General features: G+C 40.5%; 2 protein-coding genes across 6 annotated transcripts in view; one reads left to right on the top strand and one right to left on the bottom strand.

Moving 5' to 3' along the window:
- Nucleotides 1–20,950, top strand: part of ANKDD1B (ankyrin repeat and death domain containing 1B) — a 70,906-nt gene extending 49,956 nt beyond the window's left edge. Inside the window, exons 10-15 of the mRNA XM_075591379.1 lie at nt 6,547–6,645; nt 7,708–7,806; nt 9,381–9,476; nt 9,931–10,126; nt 11,663–11,794; nt 15,272–20,950. Of these exons, the coding sequence (XP_075447494.1) occupies nt 6,547–6,645; nt 7,708–7,806; nt 9,381–9,476; nt 9,931–10,126; nt 11,663–11,794; nt 15,272–15,330 (681 nt within the window). The 3' untranslated portion in view covers nt 15,331–20,950. The remainder of the gene's footprint in view (nt 1–6,546; nt 6,646–7,707; nt 7,807–9,380; nt 9,477–9,930; nt 10,127–11,662; nt 11,795–15,271) is intronic.
- POC5 (POC5 centriolar protein) overlaps nt 19,856–24,091 on the bottom strand; it is a 75,407-nt gene continuing 71,171 nt past the window's right edge. For all 5 annotated transcript variants that reach the window (XM_075591347.1, XM_075591331.1, XM_075591341.1 and 2 more), the window contains 2 exons: nt 21,148–21,327; nt 19,856–20,568 (listed from right to left, as the gene is read on the bottom strand). In XM_075591347.1, the coding sequence (XP_075447462.1) occupies nt 20,425–20,568; nt 21,148–21,327 (324 nt within the window). In that variant the 3' untranslated portion in view covers nt 19,856–20,424. The remainder of the gene's footprint in view (nt 20,569–21,147; nt 21,328–24,091) is intronic.

Here is a 24,091-nt window from a genome sequence, read left to right as displayed (position 1 = left end):
ACCCTTATCTAAATCTGTTTTTTTCTGCTTTCCAAACCTCTGTTTTAGCCATAGATTCCTTTGTAAACCAGTATTGTGGACCTGAGGAAGAGAGGGGAACTCTCGAAAGCTTGTATTGTATTGTATGTCTTTATTTATATAGCACCATTAATGTACATAGCGCTTCACAGTAGTAATACATGAGGTAATCAAATAAATAACAGATAATATAAATAACAGATCATGGGAATAAGTGCTTTAGACATAAAAGTAACATTAAGGAAGAGGAGTCCCTGCCCCGAGGAGCTTACAGTCTAATTGGTAGGTAGGGAGAACGTAGAGAGACAGTAGGAGGGAGTTCTGGTAAGTGCGTCTGCAGGGGGCCAAGCTTTATGTATCATGTGTTCAGAATATCCACAGTGCTATTCATATGCTTCTTTAAGCAAGTGTGTCTTAAGGTGGGTCTTAAAGGTGGATAGAGAGGGTGCTAGTCAGGTACTGAGGGGAAGGGCATTCCAGAGGTGTGGGTCAGTCAGTGAAAAAGGTTTAAGGCGGGAGAGGGCTTTAGATACAAAGGGGGTATTAAGAAGACATCCTTGAGAAGAACGCAAGAGTCGGGATGGTGCATAACGAGAAATTAGGGCTGAGATGTAAGGAGGGGCAGAAGAGTGTAAAGCTTTAAAAGTGAGTGGAAGAATGGAGTGAGAGATGCGGGATTTGATCGGAAGCCAGGAGAGGGATTTCATGAGGGGAGATGCTGAGACAGATCTAGGAAAGAGTAGAGTGATTCTGGCAGCAGCGTTTAGGATAGATTGTAGGGGAGACAAGTGAGAGGCAGGAAGGCCGAACAGCAGGAGGTTACAGTAATCAAGACAGGAGAGAATGAGGGCCTGAGTCAGAGTTTTAGCAGTCGAGCAACAGTGGAAAGGGCGTATCTTAGTTATATTGCGGAGGAAAAAGCGACAGGTTTTAGAAATGTTTTGAATGTGAGGGGCGAATGTGAGAGAGGAGTCGAGTGTGACCGCTAGGCAGCGTGCTTGGGCTACTGGGTGAATGATGGTAGTTCCAACAGTAATGTGGAAGGAGATAGTAGGGCCAGGTTTGAGAGGAAGTATGAGGAGCTCTGTTTTAGCCATGTTGAGTTTAAGGCGGCGGAGGGCCATCCAGGATGACATAAATTGTTAGTCCAAATAAAAAAGGTATCACCTAACACTGAAATACAAAATATATCTGTGAATATACATCCTCCACTATAGGCAATCTTAGCAGGGGTCATCTCTTTTTTCAAGCCTTCAAACGTACTATTGGGAATAGAACTAAGGCTTTCCCTAAATAATTCCCCACCAATACCTCCAGATTCCCCTCGATGAGAACCTGTAACAAGGACTCCAGACTGTGCTGTTGTAGTGACCGTTTCCAAAGGATGTATTTCTAGGCCACTTACTCTGGTATACTTTCCCTGCCTTAGAAAACAAGAAAGATGAAACTTACCCTGAACTACAGAACTATTCGATCTGAACCCCTTCAGTTTACATCTGCCTCGCCCCAAAGGCGGGCGCCTGATGGGGCTCCCCAAGAGCTGCTCCCCTCTGCACAGGACCAGCATGCTAAGGATTAACATTTGCTTGTACATTGTGGAACGCCAACCCCACTCACTGGAATGTTAATGAGTCAAGAGAACAAAGAACTTTGTATTCACAGCTGCATTCAATCTGAATCCCTTCAGTGTACAGTACATCTGCGTCGCCCCAAAGACGTACAGCCCTTGGTGCAGCTAAAGGGTATGAGCTGTTTGCTGCCATTCGCTGATGTTTGGTGATGTTAAAGCTGCTCTATTTCAATATAAAACACACCAGCTCTTTTATCCCATAGACCCAATTTTCCAACTCTTATCTGTCCATGAAATGTCTGCGAATTGACTGTATAACCTATTCTTTTAATGTAACCATGTATTGTTATCATCTCTGTGCCCAGGTCATACTTGAAAACGAGAGGTAACTCTCAATGTATTACTTCCTGGTAAAACATTTTTATAAATAAATTAGCCCTCACATGGGTCCTCTAAGATCTGAGGGTGGAATGTTCCATCCCTAATTTATATACCCCAAGGGACATCACTATCCTTACCCCTGTAACTGGGCAGATCAAAATAAGGCTCAGCCTATACTGAACCACCCTCCATCAGATGACATTTCCAACACATTCTGGAAACCAGGAAGTGGCCAAGCACCTGTCTATGTGATTTGCAACATTAAATTAGTTACATGAAACCTCCAACATTATACTAGAGCCTGTACAAGGATGTAAACCCTTAACTCCCTGTAGGAACCAGGAACCCAGTAAAATAACTTAGCATACCCCCAAGGGTGCTACATTCTCCGCTTAGTGGAAATCTTCATTGTCCCCATACATATGTAATGGTGTTTCCCCCACCCCGTGGGAGATTTGGCCATTACTGTACGTGTGGTGCATGATACCTGCTGGTAACAGGAGGGCTGAGTCGTCTGCCGATGGTAGTAGGGACAAAGGATCAAATTTCTGGGGTACATTACCGTATGGTTATTTAGCAGTGCACGCCTCCATCTGCCGCAGGCTCCAAGAGGAATGGAGGTGATCTCCTATGGTAGAAATACTTCCCCTCCTCCCAGTAAGATCACACCCAGGCAAGAGGTATATGCAAACAGGAACAGTCTTTATTGATACCACCAACATACAGCAGTGGTCTGCTCAATCACAGCTTCTCAGGATCAGCTATCCACTGGATGATGGTCCCTGGACAACTACTACAGGTCAGGGCCCCAACAGCTGTCCTAGCTCTTCCCAACTCCCCTATCAGAAGTCAGGGTATAGGCTCACACTCACTCTCCCCCAAGGGGGGAGAGGCTAGGGAAGACCCCAATCTCAGGCTCCCAGTTGTGTGATCTTGCCTCTCTCAGTGGGGAGAAGCACTACTGAATATGGCTCTGTCCCATGACTGGACATGCTCAGGCCTGTGTTCATCGCCTCCCACTGTCACTCAAATGCAACACCATGGAGTGGGGAAAACCCATCTTAACTGCAGGCAAGGCCTGTTCTTACCAGGGCTTACTGCCTGTACAAGGGCAGATTAGTAGCCACAGGTGACATTGCTACACAGAGGTAACAATTTGAAAACGCATACAATAAAATTGAAAAGATGTATACCACAGTATACTTCTTACAGCTAGATATGGATAATAATTATTTTCTGTTTACAATTTGTCACAGAAACTTACATTGGAACACAGAATACAGTATATATGTGACACAAACGTATATATATATATGGGGAAAGAGAAAATTCGCGCCAGAAAATTAAGCCTACTATTTGATGTGTGGCTTCAGTCCTTTCCACAGAGTGGTTCCGCTGCCTGAGTCTTTCAGAGGTGATTCACCAACCTCTGTATGAATATGGGTAGAAAAAAGGGTGTCCTCGGCACGTCACTCTGCTTGCGGCTCCATGACGTAGATACGTACAAAATAGTGGAGAAAAAGGGGGGGGGGGGGCCACAGTAAGAAACAGCACCAAATTATGCACACTTCTTCATTAGGATAGGGAGAGGGGGAGGGAGGGGTGGGAGGAGAAGACAAGGGAAGAGAGATGTTGAAGCAAACTTTTTAGGTGGAGACACACTCACATCAAATCTCTAGTATCTTGATCTGATGTCTCCTCCTCTATATAAGATTAGGTGGGTTGTAGGTGGGGAAATGCCCTCTGGTATCTTCCTTGACAAAAAATAAAAGGGAAAAAAATAGTGCAATACGATTTAATTAAACAGTGGGTGAATGAGATTAAAAACTTACAATCGACCGGTATTATTAGGCATAGGAAGGAGATGCCGCCAGACTCCACAACGTGTCCCTCTCTGGATTGGGGTGTTTCGTCTCGGCTGATCCCTGCTGGCAAAGGTTCTTTCCGTCTGTATACTTGGGTATATGCTGCTGTAGCGTGGATAATCACGGCCCATGCACGGGCTATGTTCTCCTCCAGCCGTCTATCCCCTCTGCAGAGACAGTCTTTAGCTTCCTAATTCCGCTGCGCATGCGCATGCGCAGACGGCAGGACGCTGGGCCAAACACAGGGAAAAAATCTCCTCACTACGGTGGCTTGGAATAACCAAAAAACGTCAGACGCGTTTCGCCAATGCTTCCTCAGTGACGTAGGCAAGTTCAGGGTAGTAGCAGTCTTTTATACCTTGCGATTTCCTCAATTTAACTCTGAGTTTGCTGGTTTGTCTCTGGCCATCTAAGGTGTTCTAATACTACCAATCTATTCTGGTATAACAATAATACATAACAAATACATTAAATACATTTCATTAACCTCTTGTTGATACATATATAGAGTTTCAAGAACAGGAGGCATGCTTAAAAAACCTTTATTGATTGCATGCACCCTGTAGGGGCTTGAAAGGGGAAGATAAAACGGAAGATATTATGGGCACTTTAAAAGGAAGAAAATCATGTCTTCGGAATCTGTGAACGTTAAAAATTTTATATTTTATTTAAAACCTTCTAAAACCTTTAAAATGGGGTTAAGAATGTTGGGGTGAAAATTGTTAAAAAACCAAACATCTTCTTAGGTAGTTAAATAATATACGGTTATACCCAAGGGTTTCTAAGAATGCCGTCTGTTGTACAAATATGTTTTGTCACATGTGTTTTAGGACGCTTATAAAACACTATATGGCTAAATCTACTATAATTTGACATGCTTGTAACAGTATAAAAATCACTACCTGAACTGATATGGGTAGTTGTTTGAGGTCTTTATTGCTTCAAAGTGGGTGTTTTAGACACTAAGGGGCCTATGCAGAGAGCAGCGAATTTTAAAATTGGCGAATTTATTAAAAAGTAGCTTTTTTGGAGAGTTTTATTCTCCATATGCAGAAATGTGCGAATTCTGCTATGTTTAACATGAATGCGTCTGGCGAGTTTAAATTGGCGAGATGCGCGCTTCAGAAATGTGTAAAAAAAAATTTGCGCCTTTTTTTTCCCTTTGCAATGGCCGCGAGCGGCAGCTTCTTGCCAATTTTTTCTGGCGAGGCAAAAAGGAGACAATCGCGCCATTTTATTGGCGCGAACAGTCGCTAGATGCCGTTCGCGCCTCTCTGCATTAGGATATTTTTAAAACTGGCGAGTTTGAGGTTCTCGCCAGCCGCGAGGCGAGTTTTAGAAATAGAAAAGAAAAATTGGCGCGTTTTTCGGAACTCGCCATTTTCTGCTGTTTTCTGCGCGATTTTCTCCAAAAAATGGCGAATTTCGAAATAGCGCTGCTCTCTGCATAGGCCCCTAAGGGAGAAATGCTGTGATCTCCATATCCAGATTTAACCCTTTAGGTGCCAGGGTTTGGAGGGTGAAAATCCAAAAGGATTCTCTTTTATTGATTTTCTTTATGTAGTCTCCTCCCCTCCAATCGGGTTTAACTATTTCAATCCCAAAGAATTTTAAACAGGATGGATTCTGGTTACTGTATGTTTAATCTTGTAATGGTTTGAGACACTATGGGTCTATAAACCATTACAAATGTTCCTGATGTGTTCTCCCAACCTTGTTTTAAGTTTCCTTATTGTTCTACCTACGTACTGTAGATTGCATCCGCATTGCAGTACATAGATCACCCCTTTACTGTCACAGGTGATACATGTGATTTGATATCAAAATTTAAATTGGACACGATGCAAGTGACGGAAGTTATCCTACTCATAATTAGTCTATTGTTCCTACATGCCTTGCAATTTGAGCATCTTTTAAAACCCTTTGTTAGTTGGTCTAACCAACAGCTTTTAGTTTTAGGGGGTAAAAAACTAGGCACTAATTTCTGTTTGATGTTGGGTGCTCTTGTGTAAATGACCGTAGGTTTGTCTCCAATTATTTCTTTAAAAAAATCATTTATATCTATTGGGTGTCACTACTGTTCAGGGTTGTCACCTTCAACTGATGGCCAACCTGGAGGGGGAAAAAAAATTCCCTTACTTGGCAGCGTGCTGCTGCGGCGGCGTCTCTCGACATCCTGCTGCAACACCCCCTCCAACTGCAGTGAACATGCCTGCGTGGCGTCATATGACCCCGCAGTGCCTTGGCAACGAAACGCTACGTCATGACGCTACGCAGCGTCACGTTGCCATATGACGCCGCACAGCCATGTTCAGTGCAGTTGGAGGGGGAATTGCAGAAGAATAATGGAAAATACCGGAGACGCGGCCGCCGCATCACGCCGCCACCCGGAGATTGACGGGCTAAACCCGTAGCTCGGAGGAAAGTACCTGAAACCCAGAGAATCCGAGTCAAACCCGCAGAGGTAGCACGGACGGATTACATATCATAACATTGTGTTTTGTTATTGAATGCTTTTATGACACGTGACTGCGTCTATATAAAATAATGAAAAATGTGTGTGTGTGTGTGTGATTAGGGTATGTTTGTGGCAATGCAGTGAGGCAATTAGCTCCAGATTTACCGCATTAGATTATGCAAATAGGAACTTAAAGACGCATTATGTTTGTCAGAATTTCTCGATCTGACAGTTATGTCCATTGTTCTTTGCAGGATAAAAACCCTCCCCTACACTTGGCTATCATAAATAATCATATGCCCGTAGTGGATATTCTTCTACATTCTGAATATGATATCAACGCCACTAACCAGGTAAGCTTGTGCTTTGCACTATCCTATATGTTCTGAGGGTTGCAACCTGAATGAAGCTGGGTGCCGGTGTTAAGCAGTGGTAGAAATAAACTGTACAGTATGTAATAAACTATACTACTGTGCATATACAGGAGAGGATCATCTATTTGAACAAGGGACAAAGAACTTTACATACCATTATGGCACATTTATGTTAAATGAACAAAAAGCAGAAAACAAATGCCGGCTGCAGAAGTTAATCATGTTGGAGAAAGCGGCAGATTATAGACGTTCCCCTCATTCACTGGCTCTCCAGCTGGGGGGGGGGCATTTTGATTTCCCAGCCCACATTTGTGGGGGTCACGACGCTTCCCCATAATAACAAAGCAGCTGTTCTGCTCTTGCGGACCCCCTGCTGAAGGCGACAAGCATCCTGTGAGTTAGCTGGATGGCTGTTTGAAGTTGCATCTTTTCAGGATATTTAGAATATTACATGATACCATAAAAAAATAGTCCCATTAGTTTAGATTGTATGTAGCCCACTCCATGTACTCATCACGTTACAAAAGAGACGGCACAGCAAAGGATATTATGATACAAAAAGTGCACAAACATAACATCGGATAATAGAATAGGATATTTCTGCCTCAGCGGGCTTAATATCTAAGTATACCTTATAATCTAAAGTAGGATGGTTGATACACAAGTTACTGAATAAAATGAATGTTTATTGCTCCAATGTTGCTTGCTTAATTATGAAGGAGTAGCGCTCCTAGAGGAATGTTCAAGCAGTTTGTAGTTTATTAATCGTAACCCACGTTTTGATGCAGCATAGTGGATCTTTCTCAAGCTTAATTGCCCCATTCAGGGGACCATTTCAGTTAGCGCTTTCTTAGGCTGCGGCCAGGGTGACACTGAGCATGCTCGCTCGCCGCGATGAGACACATTGCTGGCGCATCATGTGAGCGGTTCGCCCAATGAGTTCGCACAGCTTGAGGGCTGGAGTTGAGCATCCCTGATCTAGGGAACAACACGTATTTATTTTCCTTTAACCCGTTTCTTATACTTGTGTTTGGGCCACAGAAACAGCAAACGGCTCTGCATTTAGCAGCTGAATTCAGGAACATAGACATGGTGGACAAGTTTCTCAAAGCAGGTTGTGACCTCAGAATTGCAGATCAGGTAAACTCGCGTGTATGTGACTCCACAGTGCTCAAGCAGGGAAAGGGACATTAAACCGTGCTCTAGGGCAGGGGTGTTCAACTCCAGTCCTCAAGCCCCCAAGAGGTCTGGTTTTTAGGATATCCCATCTGATTGAGCCACCTGTGCTGGAGCAGGGATATCCTTAAAACCTAACCTTTTTTTGGGGGGGTGGGGTGAGCTTGAGAACTGAAGTTGCGCACCGCTGCTCTAGGTGAAAGCCTGTTGCATGGATTCTCCCCCCACCCCAAAAAAAAACAATTGCATATTATAACCTTTACTACATAAGAAATATGTACATATTTACTACATTAAAAAATATCTTCTGATTAGGACTGAAAGAATATTAAGAAGCGATTATGTTCCGGAGAAGCTTTCTGTACTTACAGTACCACTGTTGGAGACAGAATACTGGGTGTGATGGACCACTTAGTCTGATCCAAGATTTATATTCTTATGCTTAATCAAGTTTCTTACATTTCACATGGATAGTTATCCAGGGGGTTGTGTGCCAGCTCAGACCTCACAGGTTACAGAGGCTAACAAGGCAGATTATGTCCCTATTATCTGTTCATTTCCTAAATTCTGATAGATAAGGGGGAGAAGAGTGGCAAAGGGTGTTATTTACTAAAGTTTCCCAGCGGTACAACTGCGACAAAACCGGTGCAAAGGAATTGCTATCAATTAGATTATTTTTCTTTTATAAAAATTGTGGGTTCCCCCCCCCCATTGTTTTTGTCCAGTATGTAGACTTTAGTATATACATGGAATTAAAGCGAAGAATAAAATGTTTTTATTAGCATTACTTTAACATGGACTCCAATATGTGTTTGACAATTCTGCCTCTGGAACTAATGTGATGGGAAAAACATATTCTAGCCAGTGCTATCTGTTAACAAAGCTTCCATTTGTTCAACATTTTTATGTTTTTATCTTATTACATTTTCAATTTACAAAATTGTTCCCCACATAACTTAGGACTGATATGAAATGACTTATGGAAGACTTGGTAGCGGAGAATTAGTGTGGAACCTGTTTTTCTAATGGGATGAGATGGGACCCGAGTTGACATTATCATGCGATATTGTTCTCTTTAATAAGAAAATGTGTTGCAAAAGTATTTATTAGAAGAATTATTGATATTTTTCTATGGCTTATTTATTATATGGCTATTCTGGGGTGGAGGGGGAATGATATATAGGGAATGGAAAATACACCTTAATTTTTTTTTATAGTGTGTGTGTCAAGCAGTTTGGTTTTCTGCCTTCGGAAATTTCTGAAAGTTACAGATAAAAATGAAGGCATTGAAATAAACATTGTGGTATCGGCTCCTAATTTATCAATTAATTCAGTGGATTTCTGACGTAAATCACTTCGTTGTCAATCATGCCTAGAGTGCTAGAGTACCATGGTGCTAGAGTAATTCTAATTCTAAAACCAGATGTCTCTATGCTGTTTTTTTGATAGTCAAATATCAGGCTTAAGGTGCTAAAATATGCCTTTCTTATTACACATTTCCTTTATCATAACATCAACGTTGTGATTTTTTCCTCCAGCAAGGAAAAACAGCACTCAGCACAGCATCAAGAAGCAATCATACACTCATTGTAGATATGATTATTAAAGCAGAGCGATACTATACATGGAAAACGGTAAGGAAAAAGTATTAGTAAGGAATGTAACTAAGAAGCTTCGCTTCATTGAGATTATAATTGTGTCGTGTGAAATCTGGCGCCAAAACACAATACCGCTACTTTTTCAGTGGCAGTTTGTCCCAAACATATTACAGGCGGGCCTCGATCATTCGCCGGAATGCGTCCCGCAAACCGCAGTCGGATAATGGACCGTCGGATTGCGGGTCCATGTTAATCCGCGGTGGTTAGCGTCGGATAAGCAGTTCCGACGTCGGATAATGTGTGCAGCGGACTGCATTATGCGGCGTCGGATAAGGCGTTCGTCGGGAAACGGACCGTTGGATACCGTGGACCACCTGCACATTCTTTTCTCCACTCCGTCAGATACCGTGGACCACCTGCACATTCTTTTCTCCACTGTGGCCTTGTGTGGTCATGTTTTCATTCTGTCACAGAGTCAATTATTTTTCAGGGACTTGCTGAAAGTATTCAAGAGACAGATGTTTCTCTGACTTTCAAACAAGATCACTCCACACATACCAGCCAGGTACGCTCGGCTCTCTGGAAACTAGCCTATAATCAGCTGAAGTCACAGGAATGGAAGAGGCTGGCTCAGCTGTGGAAGTTCACAGACATGCAAATCAAAACCATTGAAGAACAATGGACAGGTAAACAAGTCAGGAAATGTGGGCTGAATGAAATGATGGTTTGAACTGTATGAATCTAATTTATAAATAAAGTGACTGTGGTATTACATGGCATTTGGACAATATTGTTTTTTTTTTTTAAAAGCAGCAAAACACCTTGCACTAAATGTTTTTTTCTTCTAGGATTGAAGCAGAGGGTTTCCAGAGCTGAAACCCATTAAATTCAGCTGTGGGGACCACCTGCTTCCAGATACCTACCTCCGTAGGGTGTGCCAATATATCTGCAGCCAGGGAACTTGTGTGCATAACGAAATGATGGGGTTTAAGTTGGGTGACCAGATTTTCAAAAGTAAAAACCAGGACACATTAAAAAAATATTTATAAAACAAATTGCATCACTTATACAAATATTATAATATTTATTAATAGTGTCCCCATTTGTGCTGTATTTTTAATTCTCTCTCTGTCCTCCCCCCCAGGGACTGTCTCCACCTCCCCCAAATGACTCTACACTGGGGTGCTCTCTCGTCACTCACTCACTCTCAGTGACGTGGTTTATTTTAAATTTGTTACCATTACGTGTATATCATCCCTCAATGTTGCCACCTTCACAAGTATACAGAATAGTGAATACTACAAGGCTACATAATAAACACCTTGTGCATAGATAAGAGACACATGCTTATTTATGAAGTATGGCATATGTAGGATCAATTGTGTAACAGTGAAAAAAGCACACCTTCCTTCCTATCAGAGGGGCCAGATGCATTGAAGTTCATCTTCACCACATAAACATTTAAAATTCTAAATCTGAAAAATACCAATGTATTGTTTATCTGCAAATGCCAAATAAGCTTTTGCCAGCAAGCATAAAGGGTGAGAAGCTATAGCACGTATTATACATAAGCTGAAACAATGCTTTACAACATTCTATAAACTTTTTTTTTTTTTTTAAATAAGCAACAAGTATTAAAGAAAAGAAATGAAATCTTTAACTCATTAACTGTTATACATTGTGGGGAGATTCACTAAGCTCTGATAAGGGGTTTCAGAGTAAAATCTGTATCCAGTCCAAACTCCAACACGTTTCGTACCACGCAGGGTACTATCAAAGAGTTTGACAAAGTACTCTGCGTGGTACGAAATGCGTCGGAGTTTGGATACATGTGTACTTTCCGATTTTTAATAAATTAGTTTTCTTAAGATTGTGTTCAGTCTTTCACCGACAGGCTAGCAGTGCCACACTATTTTTGCTACCTTTCGTTATTTCTCTTTATAGTTCCATTCCAGATAATTTTTGGATTATTTTGCTGGGATGTTGCTGTGTTTCTCCTTTGAAGATAGTTTAACGAATCACTTCAAACACCAACAAAACTCATCCTTGCTCTCAAATTTCTCTCTCCCAATACTATGTCACTGATTTACAATTTTGTAATGTCCTTTCTTCAGTTTGAAAACTAAAGCAAAGTGCAATAGAGTATTTTGATAGCAATACACCAAGGTACAACCAAATCTAGCTAGTCGGCTAAGAACAAAAACATGTTTTTATGTCAACAGGAAAAACAAGTTATCAAGAACACGGTCACAGAACGCTGCTTATCTGGTTGCATGGTGTTTTGCTGACCAAAGAAAATCCAATTAAATGTTTGTATGAAGATCTGGTACAAACAGGACATCAACAGCTTGCTGGTAAAATATGTATAATTTGCAAATGATTTGTGTTAGACTTTAAAAAAAATAAGTGTTTTGTGATGCAAATGCATTGCACTGCCCTGTGGCAGCAAAAGCTTAACTTGCAAGACTTCACAGAGTCCAGAATCCTTTACATTATCAGGCAATTTATAGATTAATCATGTACCACAAATAAAAATACCAATTGTGAGCACATTCATGTCGCTGACAGATCCACAACCCTGCCTTACCCCATTAACTCTTAGCATACAGTGCTTTAGTGAAAACAAAAACAGGACATGCGCTCATAAGTGGTTTGTGATAGAGAAAGTGATTTAAAAATATAATGGTATGTATAAAATATACAATACAACCTTAATGGGTGAGGTTTTGTGCGGCTGGTCAGTGGGAATGGCTCAAACACCAAGGCTACATGGAAACAAAAAGAGAACAGCGCAAAAAAACCATTGTGTAGTATAATCAAAAATAATTTATAGTATAAAGGTGAGTATTGCACGTACATCAACAAAAAGGGTTAATAGCATGACATGTTAGGGACATGTTACCACTCAGCAGGCACAGCGGGATACAGACACCGGTTGCTGGACGTCCACCCTCTGAATGCTGGTATCTGCTCTCAGAGTGAACAACTCGGCGTTTGGGAACCTTCCCGCGCCATCACGGAGCTCTCAGCAGTTGTTTCCTAAGGGTTGATCGCCACGCTTCTTCCGGGTTAATCCACGCCGGCGTGTGACGTCATCAGGCAGCGTCTCAAGGCCGGTCGTGTCTTTGAGGCGTCACTGCTTCACACTAAGCAATCCAGCGGCACACAGAGTCCCAAACAAGTCCCGCAGCAGAACAAATGTTCTAATATAAAACCGCAATGGGGATACAAATAAAGAATAAAGGAACGCGCCCTCTCCTACGCGTTTCGTACTTCCGTACTTCGTCAGGGAATCTACGAAGTACGAAACGCGTAGGAGAGGGCGCGTTCCTTTATTCTTTATTTGTATCCCCATTGCGGTTTTATATTAGAACATTTGTTCTGCTGCGGGACTTGTTTGGGACTCTGTGTGCCGCTGGATTGCTTAGTGTGAAGCAGTGACGCATCAAAGATGCGACCGGCCTTGAGACGCTGCCTGATGACGTCACACGCCGGCGTGGATTAACCCGGAAGAAGCGTGGCGATCAACCCTTAGGAAACAACTGCTGAGAGCTCCGTGATGGCGCGGGAAGGTTCCCAAACGCCGAGTTGTTCACTCTGAGAGCAGATACCAGCATTCAGAGGGTGGACGTCCAGCAACCGGTGTCTGTATCCCGCTGTGCCTGCTGAGTGGTAACATGTCCCTAACATGTCATGCTATTAACCCTTTTTGTTGATGTACGTGCAATACTCACCTTTATACTATAAATTATTTTTGATTATACTACACAATGGTTTTTTTGCGCTGTTCTCTTTTTGTTTCCATACAGTGCTTTCACTGCAACCAGGGATTCTGGGTAAAGACATGGAAATGAGCACCTTAGGTGCGTCACGAGTGCTTATTTGCATCTCATTACCCAGAATCTGGCTGCAGTGGAAGCACTGTATGCAAAGAGATAATGGGGCAAGGCAGGGTTGTGGGTCTGTAGCAGCAGAAAAAAAAATGGAGCAAAAATCTCTTTGTATACAGTGCTTCCACTGCAGCCAGATTCTGGGTAATGACATGCAAATGAGCACTCGTGACGCACCAAGAGTGCTCATTTCCATGTCTTTACCCAGAATCCCTGGTTGCAGAGAAAGCACTGTATGCTAAGAGATAATGGGGTAAGGCAGGGTTGTGGGTCTGTCATAGATGTGAATGTGCTCACAAGTGGTGTTTTTATTTGCTGTGTGCTGGAGGATTTTTGTATTGTATTGTATGTCTTTATTTATATAGCGCCATTAATGTACATAGCGCTTCACAGTAGTAATACATGTGGTAATCGAACAAATAACAGATAATATAAATAACAGATCATGGGAATAAGTGCTTTAGACATAAATATAACATTAAGGAAGAGGAGTCCCTGCCCCGAGGAGCTTACAATCTAATTGGTAGGTAGGGAGAATGTACAGAGACAGTAGGAGGGAGTTCTGGTAAGTGCGTCTGCAGGGGGCCAAGCTTTATGTATCATGTGTTCAGAATATCCACAGTGCTATTCATATGCTTCTTTAAGCAAGTGTGTCTTAAGGTGGGTCCTAAAGGTGGATAGAGAGGGTGCTAGTCGGGTACTGAGGGGAAGGGCATTCCAGAGGTGTGGGGCAGTCAGTGAAAAAGGTTTAAGGTGGGAGAGGGCTTTAGATAAAAAGGGGGTAGAAAGAAGACATCCTTGAGCAGAACGCAAGAGTCGGGATGGTGCATAGCGAGAAATTAGGGCTGAGATGTAAGGAGGGGCAGAAGAGTGTAAAGCTTTAAAAGTGAGGAGAAGAATGGAGTGTGAGATGCGGGATTTGATTGGAAGCTAGGAGAGGGATTTCAGGAGGTGAGATGCTGAGACAGATCTAGGAAAGAGTAGAGTGATTCTGGCAGCAGCATTTAGGCTAGATTGTAGGGGAGGCAGGAAGGCCGGACAGCAAGAGGTTACAGTAATCAAGACGGGAGAGAATGAGGGCCTGAGTCAGAGTTTTAGCAGTCGAGCAACAGAGGAAAGGGCGTATCTTTGTTATATTGCGGAGGAAAAAGCGACAAGTTTTAGAAATGTTTTGAATGTGAGGGGCGAATGTGAGAGAGGAGTCGAGTGTGACCCCTAGGCAACGTGCTTGGGCTACTGGGTGAATGATCGTAGTTCCAACAGTAATGTGGAAGGAGGTAGTAGGGCCAGGTTTGGGAGGAAGTATGAGGAGCTCTGTTTTAGCCATGTTGAGTTTAAGGTGACGGAGGGCCATCCAGGATGATATAGCAGAGAGACATTCAGAAACTTTGGTCTGTATAGCAGGTGTAAGGTCGGGTGTTGAAAAGTATATTTGTGTGTCGTCAGCATAGAGGTGATATTTAAACCCACTTTTTCACTCCCCATAATTTACTTTGTATACATTAACGTAACTATTCAGTATGTATTGCAACATAAAACACCGTTGCCCTAATAAGAATAAATTCAAGGTGCAAAATAGCCGAGCTGTTATTGACGACAGGAAACTTGTCCGCAGGATGGAAAAGTGCTTGTTCTTTTAAAAGAAAATTACATTTCTTCACTTTTTTTTTTTTTTTTTTACAGATAGGATATTATAAAATGGTTACAGAAATTGAAACAGTTCTTAAAACAGGGCACCAAAGGCTTTCTCAGGACATAAGATACCTATTTATATTTTTTCTATTGTAGCATATGATGCCTACCAAAGAATATATAGCCCTTGAATATACTTTTTACATCTAGCTATTACTCGTTATCCTACACTGTTATATAGTTTACTTATTTACGTTGTTCACTTTTTCCCCGAATAACTAAATTATATATATTTTCTTGTCCCCACAGAAAACTTCAGATTAGAAAGCAGTAATAGTATGGAGTCCAAAAAATGCACTATTTCATGAGCCTGGATGGAGTCCAAAAGTGTGAGAAAACTATAAGACCACTGATGGGTTCTATTACAGTAAACTTTTACACTGAATGTGAATTTACAGAAGACTATTCAAAATTGTGCAGTCTAGAAAAAAAATAATGCAATCCTAGTCTTTACATTTACATCTTGAAATTCAGAAAAGACTCTTTTTAAACTGCCACTGTTTCAATCCTAGGAACGTCATAAAGCATCCATAGCATGGTGTCTAGTTATTAATGAGACATGAATTTTTTTTTACGTCCATGACACATGGGAATGCCATGTATTCTTAGCAATAAATAGGAAGAATTTACAAATCATTCTGTATGTTTGGGTTACGAGGAGCTGCCTCTGGATTTTAGCTTCAAAGACAGAATTTGTACTGCTAGGTCTCTCGTAGAAATAAGACCTCTATGACTATATTGTCTTGACGCTAGATTTATTTTGAGTGAAACTTCTTTGCTGACACCTACCAAAATTTCACTTGCACAAATTGCCATCATGGTGATGGAAGTTGGTAAAGGAAGCGACGTCAGTGTTGGCAGAAGAGGCCATCGGCGCGCGAAAGCACAGAAGCGGCCGGTGCCACTCGTGCATGCACAGAAATGGCCAGCGCCAGAAGCAGCCAACGCTTCTCGCACATACGCAGAAACGTCCGGTGCAGCTCGCACATGCGCAGAAGCAGCAACCCCATCTAAGCAGCTCTGCCACACACACACACGATCTCTCTCTCAAGGAATTTAGTTTTCTAAGTCAAACCTCTTTGCGCTGTGTCACTGAAATTGTGTTTTGATTTTAAATTAAAAACATCACCATCACAAATACAATTTATATGACAAGAGATAACGAAGTTTCAATTAAAATGAGCGTGCTCGGCGCACAACTTTTTTTCTTCTTCAGGTATAGCGGTTGAAGCATAAATTCAGTTCTGGTTAGTAAAATGTGTCAAAGGGGACACATACATTTTTAGTAGATGTGCCTTGTTACTGCACTCTAGTTTTTAGGTTCGTTTATGAGAGTTTTTCACATGTTAATATAGATGTAATATGCTCATGTTTGATAGTAGGAAGCCAGCTATCAAGTTTTTACCTTTCAGTTGCTCTTAAGAACTCCACTTTTTTTTTTTAAACATTCATTTAGCTCTATTTCAAATGTATCTTCAAAATAGTAAAAATATACAGAAAAAAGGGTAGGTGGCCATGTCAGTCCTTCCGTGGCGTAAAGTACCAGAGGAGGGAGAAGAATTAGGAAGTATGGTAGCAGTATAGACACAGAAGGTATATATACACACTATTGTAAAGTTGGTATTTCATCGATATGGAATGTGTGATATGACAGGGTGGATGCTGACAGGTTAGTTTGAAAATTAACAGAGACTCCTGTCTATTTTTGTGTGATCTAGACAAACAGGAGACACTATCAGTAGGGCAGCAAGGGCACACACACAGACACACAGACACACTTGGAGTGGGCAGTGAAGAATAAGGTTTTAGATACAAGAACGCAATAGTGGAAAAAAGGTTGTAAAAGGAGAAACATCCTCTAGATTGTAAGCTCTCATGAGCAGGGTCCTCATTACGTTTTGTATCAGTTGGCATTTGTTCTTACTTGCTATATCATTCTGTTTGTTTACACCATTGTAGCACACTGCAGAAAATGTTGCTGCTTAATAAATAAACGATAACAATAATAATACACGTATGAGCAGAGTGCAGGAGACAAGCAGGGATAATAACTAAATATCAAAGCTGACATGTAGGGAGGAGCAAATGAGTGAACAGCCTTGAAGGCGATGATGAAAACTTTGTAGGTTATACAGAATTTGCGGAGAAGCCAAGAGAGCAATGAGCAGACATTCTTCTGGGAGAAAGTAAAATGATTATACAGCATCTGCAGAATTTTGTATAGATGGTAAGGGAGCAAGTTAGTAGAAGATTACAGTAGTCAAGATGGGAGAGAATAGGGGCACACGTTAGAGTTTTAGCAGTTTAGTTTTAGAGTTTTAGAGTGACAGAGGAAGGCAAACATTAGCAATACTTTTTTTTAGCCGGAAGTCAAATAACACTTATGCAATGTGCTTTGGTGACTGGATAGATGGTGGTCCAAAAATGTGTAAATCTCTGCACACCAAAAACAAAAACTATAAAATGCAAAAAGTGAACAAAAAACAAATATAAAAAGGGGTGAGAGGAAGGTACTTAAGCTTAGGTATAGACAAGTATACAACCGTAAAACATCAAAAGATAGCCAAACGTTTTCCTGAGGTTTTGTTTGCTATATGCCGTGTTTGGCTACTGTATCTTTTGATGTGTGGCTGGTGGTGCCATTTACTGTGATGAAGAAATAGTACAGTATATTGATCTAGGTATAGAAGGAAATGAGGACCTCAATTTTAGACAGTGGCAATGATGTATCAACGTAAAGAAAGTGCAAAAAGAATTTGTTTTGATGCATTGCTCCATTTTCTGCTTACGTTCGTGTCAAAGGCAAGAAAGTGTTTCTAACATTGGATGCAAATTGTTGACCAGAAAAACATTTGCTCCCCCTCAGATCTGGCGGATTACTTTGACGCAATTACAAGATCAACGCGACATAGAGTTTGATAAAGCTCATTATAATATGTGCATCATGTAAGGCCCCCTATTGCCACTCCCCAAATTGCAATCTGACAAACATACACAAAACTTGGTGAAATATGAAAATGATGAAATGAGTGTAAATTTTGCTCCAAATTTTCCTTGATACATCACCCGTATCAAGTTTGAGGTGAAGGAGTATCATCGATGAGCATACAGCCAAGATACAACCAAAGACTTGGGATTGGACTGCAGGTATGAGGTTAGGAGTATATAGATCTAACATGGAGATCTATCATCTGCATGGAGATAACTGAAGCTGTAGGAGTCGATAAGGTCACCAAGCTAGACCTCAAAAGGAGAAGACAAGAGAGAGGACGCAAAAATAAATAAATAAATGCCTTGAGGTACACCAACTGAATGACAAATGGGGGATGAAGATAGGTTATGAAAAGGATTAATGTGAGAGGTATTATGAGAACTAGGATATGGTTTTGTTAGGGATAATAAGAGAATGTAGAATCTGAAGGAGAAGAGAATGGTCAACAGTAAGGAAAGAAGCAGAGGGATCATGCAGAACGAGATAAATGTATTTGGAATTTAGCACAGTGGAGATCATTGGCTATGTTGGTAAGGACAGTTTTGGTTCAGTGAGCTGTACAAAAACAGATTGCAGAGGGTATACGAATTGAAAAGGAAGTGGAGCATGTGGTAGAAGACGAGAAGTTAATGCAGTCCAGAAGCAAATATACTTTTGCTGGTTAAATATTTTTAAAATAAATAACAAGAAGGGTACAGGGCAATGGTTAGTAAGGCAAGTAAGGTCAAGTGTGATGTTTGAGAATTAGTGTGATAACTGCATACTTTAAGCAGAAGAGAAGCAGAACCCAGATAGCATGAGTAACTAGCAACAGTATGGCAATCTGATAGCAGTATTGGTATATTCCTACTGCTCTACTTAACTTGTTTTGGTTGCTCTTCACAATGTTGTATGAGCTTCCCTATTTATGACAGATGTCTTGCAAATGTTTGTTTAACTTCACAATCTACCATTTTCCCTGGCCTAAGTGTAACGTGTTTCAGCTTCTCTAACACATGCCCAGAGAAAGGATTTGGAGGTCCTCAACCTTGTATTTTGCAGATGATTAATACGAGTATTTATTTTATTTTCTACCCTACATTTGTTACTTCTATAATAAAAGTTTTTCCTGTAGAAGCCGACACTGTAGCCTTCTTTACAGTACCCAATAAAAGAAACTGAAACATCTTCGGCCATATCTAAAAATGAACACCAGTGATTCATCTTATAGCTAACTAGAGAAGCAGTGCATTCCTGGTTGACTCAAATCAGTGAATGTTTACTACATGTTCAATTCATCTTGAAAGTATTTTTCAGACATTTTGTTACACAACTCAAAAAAATCAATGTATGGTTCCGATACTAAACAGAATCTGTATCAAGCGGTGTAGGTTTATGGCAATTGAGTAGTCTTGGCATAAATTCAACAAGGATGTGCACAAATATGCAGTATGATTTTAGAATGAGGATAATTGGATTATTTAATAAGATTCACAAATAGAAGATAGAATGCACCCATTATATAACGGAGTGTGTATTTGTAATGTGGACTTGGACATTTTCTGAGTGAATGCTGGCTGGGTGAATTAAACATGTGACATATGAAGGCTACAATATGCAATTAGATTAAAGGCAGATAAAAACAATAGCATTTATGCAAGTAGAAATATATCCAGACAATTTACTTATGTATTAGTTTATCTGCAGTGATTTATCCAATTCCACATAATAGTAAGTGCATGAAAAGGTTACTAAATTACTAGGGGAGGAGTGGCTCATTGAACCTGGTTCAATTTCCAGTATCGGCTCCTTGTGACTTTTGTGTCAATTGTGACTATTATTATTATAAATGGTGTGCACACTAATGTTCAAACTATTTTATTTTAGATTTTCAAACAGTACATAAATACAGGTTAGGAAGATACTGTACTTGCTGGGTGCTCTTATAGTTTGGCCCATAGCTCAGACAGGACGATACAGTACATAAAAAAATCAAGTCATGATTACAAAACAGGCATTCTTTATTTTAAAATATATATTTAAAAAAAAACACATCAATGAGCTACAAAGGCCTGTGGGTTTCCATCATTAGACAAGTACAGTAGCTCAATTAATGTAGTTCATAAATACTGTACACATCACACATTAATGACCATTTTCTTTTTGCCAGCGCACACTATGGCCCATATTCACTAAATGGTGCTACTACACAACACATTCCTACCCCGGAATATATTCACTTATGGCAATGCACCTTTTAGGAAATATGGGCCTATACGTTTTCAGATCTCTGAACTGCAGGGGTGGATTTGATCCATCTCAAATCAAGTACTGTAATCATTTCAAAGTCATTGGAACTGCATTCAATTGCGTTTTGTAAACCTCTTCTTGTGGACTGGGCTGTATTGCTCAAACAAGCTACTAAAGCACATCAGTCAACAACTTTTATTGAATGTACACTAGTGTGAACATGATGTGCTCTTCCACTCTGACCAGTGCTCCTCCCGCTGATGGAACTTGCGCTTTGCAATGCTGACCGAGGATACTTTGCAGCAGTGGCTTGAGAGATTGTTTGCTTTAAAGAAAATTAAACCAAAATAAAATGTATTAATTTAAAGCTAAAATTAACAACACTTTTACAAAAGCTGTCTGCACTGGTAAAGTTTGCTAAATTCATGTTCAGAAACTTAAGTACCGAACAAAAAAAATGCATCCCAGCTAATTAAGCGTATATACAGATGCAGCCGTGGAGTACTGCAGCGCACACGAAAACGGCGCTGTGATGCCTTAAAATAACGGCCGCTGCATCTATACTGTATTGAAACAATAGCACTATATTTCTCTTGGATGAAGGAAACATTAGATAACAACCAACAGGGCACTTTTCTATTTGTGCTGTATATCAGTGGTGCCCAACGCGAGTCCTCAAGACTCCCCCAACAGGTTTTTAGAATTTCTCTGCTTCAGCACAGGTGGCTCAATCTTAGACTGACCCACTTGTGCTGAAGCAGGGATATCCTGAAAACCTGACCTCCCGGGGGGGTCTTGAGGACTGAAGTTGAAAACCCTTGCTGTATTTAATTGATACAGTATGTTGGCCTTTTTTAGTTTTAAGCAATCAAAAACATTATTAAGTACATGGAAATCAACTTACCTGAGTAACTGGGTGATGCTTTTCAACCACAACAGAGCTCATTGGTGGTGAAACACCCATAGACGTTATATTGCTACTAGTCTTGCTAATCTTTTGCGCCAGATCTGTCCGGGCTGTAATACGGGCTGTTATAGTCTTTCCAGCCTTCTGCTGACTTGATGTCACAACTCTTGTCATGGGCTAAAAAATACAAAAGCAAAGAACATTTTATTATTCTGCACACTAAACAAACCCATGACATATTACAATGGTCCCTTTTTCTATTAATATAATTGTTACTGACGCTCCCACAGAACGTTAGATATAACACTGCATCATTACCACTTTAGTGCAATAATCGTAACACACAATGCAGACATTAACATGAATGCACACAAGGGGACACGTAGAGTGGGATTAAAAAAACAAAAATCCTTTATTTTAATATCCTTTTTTTTTTTAAAAGGAAATATTACACAACTACTGCTAAACATACCTCATCTTCAATCACACAACCATAATTTTTTTTTTTTAAAAAGACAGAAAACATGTGGTAACACAAATATTCAAATGGTATCACATTTGCTTTGCTTGGAATATATACTACAGAAAAAGATGCAAATTTACAATTAACCAGAACAAGACTTATTTTGCATTCCTAAAGAGCAGAGATGTATTAAAATCCGTTTTATGCAATATACTGTAGCAAAGTGATATACTGAGACATTCAAAACACTTTTCTGCATCTTTTGCTTGAACAAGATGAAACATCTAAAATGTCCAAGTTTACTGTTAATGGAAAATTTTCCAAAATTGATTCACTTCCATATTATGGAACTTTCCAAACAAAAATTAAGACGGTGAACAGTAAAAAATGTTAACTGCAACGGTTTCCTGTTACCTTATGTTGTTGGGCTTACGTGTTCCTTGATCTGTTTGGTAATGAAAACACATTTGAACAAATCTGATGTACCAGAAATAAAGAAATTAGAAGAGAGAGCATGGAAAGCGGAACTGCAGCCATTGCATTCCCTACATTACAGTAATTTGACCTATTTAAGCCTGCCCATTATCCTACTATTTGGCTACATGGTTGAAAGCAATGAACACATCACAACTTGATCCTATACAAACACTTATTTCTACACAATGCAAATCTATATACACCATTTTCAAACAATTCCAAAATCAGCAAAGCTGAACTATGCATGTTACTCCACGTGTGAGAATCTGCCATCAGCTTAACCACTTTATCTTAAACATCAGCTCTTTCAACATTGGTACAGTATTTACTACTTGCTGTGGCAAATGTTTATCAGATGTGAGCATGTTCCCAGTGTCTAGTTAATTAAGTAATAATCCATGAAGAACAGGGCATTACTGGCCAATAATGCCCTGGCTGGAAGAGTTGAAGGCCCGAGGCGATTACTATTACTATTTTAGGTTAAATGTATACTTTTTCCATAAATGATAGACACTTTGTATAGTTATATAGAATTTATTATGAAAAAAAGCACATTCTTATCCTAGAATAGTAATAATCCCCTCAGAACAGGGCATTACTAGCCAATAATGCCCTGGCCGGGTTAAAATCCTTGGGCTTCGTCTTGGGCCTTGAACTCGTCCTGCCTGGGCATTATTGGCCAGTAATGCTCTGTTCTGAGGGGATTACTACTTAAATATTTGCAAAATGTAAAATTCATCCACAGCCAGGTTTCAGAAAATAATGTTGGACCACGCTATCAGCAGTCAATATGAGAAGTGTATCATCTTTAAAGTTAAGGAGCATAAATAAATCTAGGGACGTGAATAAAGAATGTAAAATAGTGCAATACAGTAAAAACAATTGCAAGGATTATGTGGAAAATAAATATCCCCCGCATATGTTCTGTGAGGTGTTCAAGCGGTTTGGTTATCTAGAGTGACCAACTCGTATCACCATCCAGACACCCTCATTAATCATCCATCAAGGCGAGTGGATGGAGGGAGGGGGAGGTGGGAGGAGGGAATCCCACAATAGAAAAAAAAACCAAAAAAAAAACCAAACAAACATGGTGCAGATTGCTTTATAGATACAGTTTTGAACTTACAATCAGAGCAAAAGTTCAGGCATTGAGACCACCCAGGGTCAGATTCTGGAAGAGACGCAACACTTCCTCTCCCACCGATGTTCCCGCTGTCACGGCCGTTCCCACCGGAAGATGTTAACACCCGGGGGCAGAGGAACCAATTCTTTGCTAAGAACACCTCCAAAATGTCCAAATCCTCCAAGCGCCAGCATTACTCCACCCTACGCGTTTCACTCTTTCACAGGCTTCCTCAGGGGATTTTCATAGTCATTGCAATTGTTTTGACTTTATTGGACTATTTTACATTCTTTATTCACATGTCCCTGGATTTATTTGCGCTTCGGAACCTGTGTCGCCATTCTCTCTTGGACCTGGATTGAGTCCTTTTCAGGAGCAGCACTATCTCCAGGGATTGTATATTATACATTTTTCTTCACTACTTAATCATAAATATGATTGATCTTTCACTATTATAGAAGTGATATTTGCAATTGGTTTTTCTGGGTCATCTTTAAAGTTATACTGATAATATCATTTATGGTGGGTGAAGAGTAACATTTATGTTACGTGAAACCTTATACACTATAAAGAATCCACAAGATACACATGACAGTTTGCAAAAGAACAAGCTGGGATCAGTTCCATGCAACCTCCTTTAGACCAGACATTTTCTGTTTCTTTAGAAGCCTGGGCCTACTGCGCCTTGTACTCTCCCTTATACCTGTGCATATAGTTATTAACAAATGGAAGAAAGCCACAAAACGCATCTATGACTGCACCCGGACAATCCCATATAATATCATGCGTCTTCTTTCCGATCACTCACTTCCCGTATCTTTCCTTTGGAAAGATACACACCACTCATGGAAAGGGAGACTCACAGGCAGAAAAAAAAA

This window comes from Ascaphus truei, chromosome 1 (assembly GCF_040206685.1).
Source record: "Ascaphus truei isolate aAscTru1 chromosome 1, aAscTru1.hap1, whole genome shotgun sequence".
In the NCBI taxonomy this organism is placed as follows: Eukaryota; Metazoa; Chordata; class Amphibia; order Anura; family Ascaphidae; genus Ascaphus; species Ascaphus truei.
Note: the sequence above shows the minus strand (reverse complement) of the source record. Positions and strands in the feature narration are given on the sequence as shown.